General features: G+C 42.2%; 1 protein-coding gene and 1 long non-coding RNA gene across 2 annotated transcripts; both read left to right on the top strand.

Moving 5' to 3' along the window:
• The first annotated feature begins 342 nt into the window (after positions 1-342).
• Positions 343-5,932, top strand: LOC129783013 (uncharacterized). The gene is made up of 2 exons (XR_008745046.1): positions 343-426; positions 5,784-5,932. It is a non-coding gene; the product is annotated as an uncharacterized LOC129783013 (long non-coding RNA).
• Positions 2,047-5,610, top strand: LOC129782998 (protein NYNRIN-like). Its single transcript, XM_055792593.1, has 2 exons — positions 2,047-2,196; positions 2,234-5,610. The coding sequence occupies exon 2, from the start codon at positions 2,281-2,283 to the stop codon at positions 5,512-5,514; it is 3,234 nt and encodes a 1,077-aa protein (XP_055648568.1). The 5' UTR covers positions 2,047-2,196; positions 2,234-2,280; the 3' UTR covers positions 5,515-5,610.
• Positions 5,933-6,910: the final 978 nt, after the last annotated feature.

Genomic DNA, 6,910 nt, shown 5'->3' with positions numbered 1-6,910 from the left:
ACGACCCCCTAACAACAACTGAAGCATGCGCAGAGTACCTCCACTACCTCATGAACACGGGAGTAAAGATGTATATAAAAAGGGACTGTTTGAACTGCTCAGGACGGCAGTTGGCGGAGCGCAGACTCCCCTGTCGTCCAGCGCTGTTTTTGCTCATATTCTACTTGCTATAATTAATAAAATTTTAATTGGATTATGATCCGTTGTGGTCTCAATTTATAACAATTTCTGGTGCCGTGACTCAGATAAGGAACGGTGGGCTTTGGTCCTCCGGGGAGGCGCCCCGCGACATTTCGCGGCCCCGCGACCAACAGCTTACTCCAACCTTACCAACGAACCTAAATTCTAGAATAATGAGCAAAGGAGAAACCGGTAAAATCCCATAAAAATTCTGTGCACGGGAGTCCGGACGAAGACGCAGGACGCGTAAGTATATTGCGAAGTTGTTCGCGGGTTTGCCGTTCGGGCGGGATTGGGTTTCCTGGGATATAACGAGTGAGAGGTTCGATATACTGAACCAAGCGAGTGCGGACTCTTAAGTACTGCGTCTCCCATCTCCTGCGAGGGACTGGGCCAGGAACAAGGGGAGCGAGTGAGTGTATGTTTGTGGATATTCCAGAAGATGGGGGCGAAGGGCAGCAAGCCTTCGACTCCCATGGGAAGGGTACCCACTGTACCTAAGAATACCCCTCTGGCATATATCTTAGACAATTGGAGATATTTCCCTGGAACTCTAGGGAAAGATAAGCAGAAGATGATAGAATATTGTACTAAGATATGGGGAGGGAAGAAGATTTCTAAAAATGTCTTTTGGCCAGTCTATGGGTCAGAAGAAGATTGGGTAAGACAGCAATTAAACCTCTGGGTTAATAATAAAAAACCCCTTAACCCGGAGGAGAGTCGATATGCGGAAGTGTGGCTAGAAAGACCGGGAGCTAGACTTTACCCACTGAATGAAATGAAAACTAAACAAAAGAAAAAGCAGGAAGAGTTAGACGAAACCCTCCTAACCCCCCCTCCTTACATTCCTCCTCCTGCTCCCGCAGAGGTCCCCAGAGCGCCCACTCCCCCACCAGAGTCGGAACAAGGGTCTCCCCCTCTTCCTAGACGCATAACTAGAAGTCAGAAAGGGGCAGCTCAAATGTACCCCCTAAGGGAAATACCCATGGGGGGACCTCAACCTGTGATCGGATATATTTCCGTACCCCTAAACTCGGCTGACCTACGAGATTTTAAAAGAACCGAGATGGGAAACTTAATTGAAGACCCACTCGGAGTGGCAGAAAGATTAAATCAATTTTTGGGACCAAACCTTTATACTTGGGATGAAATGCAATCTATCCTTGGTCAATTATTTACTACCGAGGAAAGAGATATGATTAGACGAGCAGGAATGAGACTGTGGGATGCTCAGCATGCCCAGGGACCCCAAGCAGATATTAAATGGCCACTCCAAAGACCTAATTGGGATAATCAGGATCCAGTGCATAGAACTCATATGCAGGACCTGAGAACTATAGTAATTCAGGGGATTAGGGAAGCAGTACCCCGTGGCCAGAATATCAATAAAGCATTTAATGAAATGCAAAAGAAAGATGAAAGCCCTACTGAGTGGCTGGAACGACTGAGGAAAGCCCTTCAGCTGTACTCTGGGGTAAATCCAGACGACCCTTTAGGGTAAGCGCTCCTCAAAACTCAGTTTGTGGCAAAATCATGGGAAGATATCAGAAAGAAGATTGAAAAGTTAGAAGACTGGCAGAATAGAGGGTTGGATGAATTATTGAGGGAAGCTCAGAAAGTCTACGTAAGGCGGGAAGAAGAGAGCAGCAAGCGACAAGTAAAAATGATGGTAACAGCAGTCAGAGAGGATCGCAAAGTGCGAACTGGTGAACACAGATCTGCTGGAATGAAACAAGGGAACGTAGTAGTAAAGAAGGAACAGAGATGTTGTTTTTACTGTGGAAAAAGGGGACATATAAAACAGAATTGCAGAGAAAGGATCAGGGATGAGGAAATATTGAAAACGGAATAGGAGAGTCAGGGCTCTATATCTTAGGGGACCGGAGTCATCATGAGCCCTTGATAAAATTAAAAATAGGTCCCCATAAACAAGAGTTCACCTTTTTAGTAGACACTGGGGCTGAGAAATCAACTATTAAGCAAATACCTGAGGGATGTAAAGTTTCCCCTGAAAAAGTACAAGTAATTGGGGCAAAAGGAGAACCCTTTAAAGTAAGCAAAATCAAAAATGTGGTATTCGAAACTGAAAATAAATTTGGAATGGGTGAACTCTTGCTCGTCCCTGAAGCAGAATTTAATCTGTTAGGACGAGATTTAATTGTTGAATTGCAATTAGAAATTAAAGTAAAAAATCAAGAGCTAACAGTGTCTGCTTATCCTTTGACCGTGGATGATCAAAAACAAATTAACCCCGATGTCTGGTACTCTCCGGACACAATTAGTAGACTGGAAATCCCACCGATTAAAATCCAAATTTCCGAACCCCACATACCTGTGAGGGTAAGGCAATATCCCATATCCCTAGAAGGACGGAGGGGATTAAAACCAGAAATCGATCGATTGTTAGCACAAGGAATCTTAGAGCCTTGTATGTCACCCTTTAACACCCCCATTCTGCCTGTAAAGAAACCAAATGGGAAATATCGGCTCGTACATGATCTAAGGGAAATAAACAAAAGAACTATCACCCGGTTCCCTGTAGTAGCAAATCCATACACACTGCTAAGCAAGCTAGGACCCCATAACTCCTGGTATAGTGTGGCTGATTTAAAGGATGCCTTTTGGGCCTGTCCACTGGCAGAAGAATGCCGTGATTATTTTGCCTTTGAATGGGAAGACATAGAGACAGGCCATAGACAGCAATTGAGATGGACCGTGCTTCCTCAAGGGTTCACTGAGTCCCCTAATCTGTTTGGACAGGCCCTGGAAGAGCTCTTAAAAGAATACCAAGTACAAACAGGAAACGTACTGTTACAGTATGTAGATGATCTGCTCATAGCAGGAAATAATAAAGAGGATGTAAGAAAAGAAAGCATTCGACTCCTAAACTTTCTTGCACAAAAGGGACTACGGGTATCACAAGAAAAGTTACAATTTGTGGAGGAAAAAGTGAAATATTTGGGGCATTATTTGTTTAACGGCAAGAAGATATTGGATCCAGAGCGCATTAAAGGAATTCTGGAATTACCTATGCCTGTCACTAAGAGGCAAATTCGGCAGGCATTAGGGCTATTTGGGTATTGTAGGCAATGGATAGAGAACTACAGCTTTAAAGTTAAATTCTTATATGAACAACTGTCTAAAGACAAAATGCCCAAGTGGACCCCTCAGGATCAAGAGCAGTTTGCCAGTCTCAAAAGGGAGCTAAGCCAAGCACCGGTTTTAAGCCTACCAGATTTAAAGCGGCCATTCCATTTATTTGTTAACATATATGAAGGAACGGCATTCGGAGTATTAACTCAGGAATGGGCCGGACAAAAGAAACCGGTGGCATACTTATCAAAGCTGTTGGACCCTGTGAGCAGGGGTTGGCCGAGTTGTTTACAAATCATTGTTGCTGCTGCCTTATTACTTGAGGAAACGAATCGCATTACCTTTAATGGAGAAGTTGTCTTATATGCGCCTCATAATATCAGGGGAGTGTTACAACAAAAAGCAGAAAAATGGCTTACAGATAGCCGATTATTAAAGTATGAGGGAATACTTATAGAATCCCCTAAACTATCTTTGAAAACTATTGGAGCAGTTAACCCCGCTGAATTTTTGTACCCAGGAGAAGGTAATGAACTATTGCACAATTGTTTTCAAACAATTGAACAGCAGACACGCATTAGGCCAGACTTAGAAGAAGAAGAACTACAATGTGGAGAAGTATTATTTATAGATGGGTCATCACGAATAGTGGAAGGTAAACGATTGTCCGGATATGCCATCGTTAAGTTGGAAAAAAGAGAATTTAAGACAATAGAATCAGGCCCCCTGAGTGCCAGCTGGTCGGCTCAAGCCTGTGAGCTGTATGCATTGTGGAAAACATTAGTGTCACTGAAGGGAAAGGATGGAACTATATATACAGACTCACGCTATGCGTTCGGAGTAGTGCACACTTTTGGGAAAATATGGGAAGAAAGAGGATTCATTAACTCACAGGGAAAAGAACTGATACACCCGGAATTAATTCGGCGAGTTCTGGAGGCATTAAAAATGCCGAATAAAATAGCAGTTGTACATATAAAGGGACACCAGCGAGGTACAAGTTACCAAGTTAGGGGAAATAATGCAGCTGATACAGAAGCAAAACGAGTGGCAGGCAATTATAGTATGATTTTAACTATACAACAAATACCTGTTAGTAAAAATTTGAGTTTTGAGTCTGCAGAAAAGGAAAAACTAGAACAAATGGGAGCTAAGGAACAGGATGGTAAGTACATATTGCCAGATGGGAGAGAAGTTTTGCCGAAGGGCATAGCACTTGAAATATTTTCAAAAATACATAGTAAAACACACTGGGGAACCCAGGCGTTAGTTGATCATTTCAATCAACAGTTTGCCTGTATAGGCGTATATAACATAGCAAAGACAGTCACGGCAGCCTGCGAGACCTGTAAAAAGGTTAATCGAAACAACATGAGACAAAAGCCTCTTGGAGGACGTTCCCCAGCATACAGACCTTTCTCACACATACAAGTGGATTTTACTGAACTACCCAGGGTAGGGCGTTATAAATATTTATTAGTAATGGTGGATCATTTAACACATTATGTTGAGGCTTTTCCTACCTCCAAGGCAACTGCTAACCAAGTTACTAAAGTGTTACTTGAACACATTATACCTCGATATGGAGTACCTGAAGTAATCGACTCGGACAGAGGAACACACTTTGTGTCAAAAATTGTTAGAGATCTAACAGAAAGCTTGGGTATTAAGTGGGAATACCATACGCCATGGCATCCACAAAGTTCGGGAAAAGTTGAAAGGATGAATGGAGAAATCAAAACTATTTTGACTAAATTAATGATAGAAACCAAATTATCATGGATTAAGTGCCTACCCATGGCGCTATTAATTCTCAGAACCAGACCCCGAGCAGATGTAGGAATATCAGCGTTTGAAATGGTGTATGGAATGTCCTATAGAATTGAAAGTCCACAAACAAATGTTTTAATTCGAGACCGTGTGATTAATGAATATGTTTCACAATTAGCAGAACATCGTAACAAGCTTTGGGAACATGGACTGATTGTACAACGACCACCGTTGGACTTAAAAATTCATAATCTTAAACCTGGGGACTGGGTATTGGTTAAAACGTGGAAAGAAGAAACCCTAAAACCCAATTGGGAGGGACCTTATCTTGTTCTGCTTACAACAGAAACGGCTGTCCGGACTGCTGAGCGTGGATGGACTCATGCTAGTCGCATTAAAGGCCCAGTGACGAGACCCCACTGGAAAGTAATCAGTACTCCAGGTGACACCAAGATAACCCTGAAAAGATAACGTAATGATAGAGACTTTATTTGATTATTTTGCCGCATTACCTTTTGGTATAAAGTGTGTATTGTTGTTTATATTTGCTATAATTATTTCTTTTTTTATCTATTATATATGGAAGCCTACAAAGTGTGTTGAAGGAAATTGCTAAACTTATGCAACCACACAATATCAAGTATAAGAGGATATGCTGATGCAAATAATATATGCACTCTAGATATATAAATTAGATGTAATAATTTGAACTGCAATTGTTATCCATTTGCTTGTTTCAGGTGTAAGGTATGCCAGAATAAATGGTGGACACACTGTGAATGTGGATACCCTCCAATAGGAGTTTGCACACAGTGTTGGAAAATCCAAAGAACTCTTACTGAGTGGAAATTAAAACAATTAGAGTCTAAACAAGAAATTATTCGAGAATCCCATGAGTGGTGGGAAATTTTTGCCAAAGGAATAAACCCTCAATATTATTGTTACCACTCCACCGAACCAGTCCCCTTTGTAGCTGAAATCTTGGCTATAAAGTGCAGGAGGGAAGTACTAACCGTGTCTTGCTTGGCCCCATTAATTAAAGCTGCGAAGTAGGAAGCCTATGTAAACAGGCAAAAAGCCCGAAACAGCTATTCTCCTGAAGAATTCCCTTGCTGCCGAGAAGATGGTACACCCCGTGGCTCGAAGCAACCGAGTCGACGGGCGAGGCAGAGGAGAAACAAACCGTGGAGAAAAGAGCCAAAAAAATGGGATGCAAAAGCAGCCATGGCCGAACTTCCCCAGGACTGGTAAGAATATACTTAAATTAGCAAAATTAACAAACACCCTTTTTCCTGGTATACCATTAATTGTGCTATTGATAATAACCCAAGCAAAAGGGGGAAACCCACATGAACCATTTAAGTGGGAACTAATATCTTGGGAAGGAACGAAAACAATAGCCACTTTTAGCAACCCAGGGCCACCTGAATTTGTAGTGAAACTTTGTAATTTAGTACCAATACCTTGTGAAAAAGGACCTCCATTTTATTTATGCCTGGCCTCTGGACAGCCTTACCGTAATTATCCCGGACACTATTATTGTGGTTATTGGGGATGTGAAACAATAGCCTCGGGCTGGACAGTAAAGGCTCCTGATAAATATATAAAAGCAACCTGGACTCCTAACGGATGTGTACCTGAACAAACGGGTGTAGATCTTACAGGTCTGCGCGACGTGGATTATGTAGCTCCACGTAACAAAAAAGTCTGTACCCACATCAAATTTCAAGTATTGCATCCCCTAGAAGACGAGTGGTTAGTAGGACGAACATGGGGAATACGTGTCTATGCAGGAATTCCTAAAGATTGGGGAGGGCACTTTCTCATAAGAAAAATTAAAATACCATATGATTCACTCCCTGTTGGG

Source organism: Falco peregrinus, chromosome W (genome assembly GCF_023634155.1).
Source record: "Falco peregrinus isolate bFalPer1 chromosome W, bFalPer1.pri, whole genome shotgun sequence".
Classification (NCBI taxonomy): Eukaryota; Metazoa; Chordata; class Aves; order Falconiformes; family Falconidae; genus Falco; species Falco peregrinus.
Note: the sequence above shows the minus strand (reverse complement) of the source record. Positions and strands in the feature narration are given on the sequence as shown.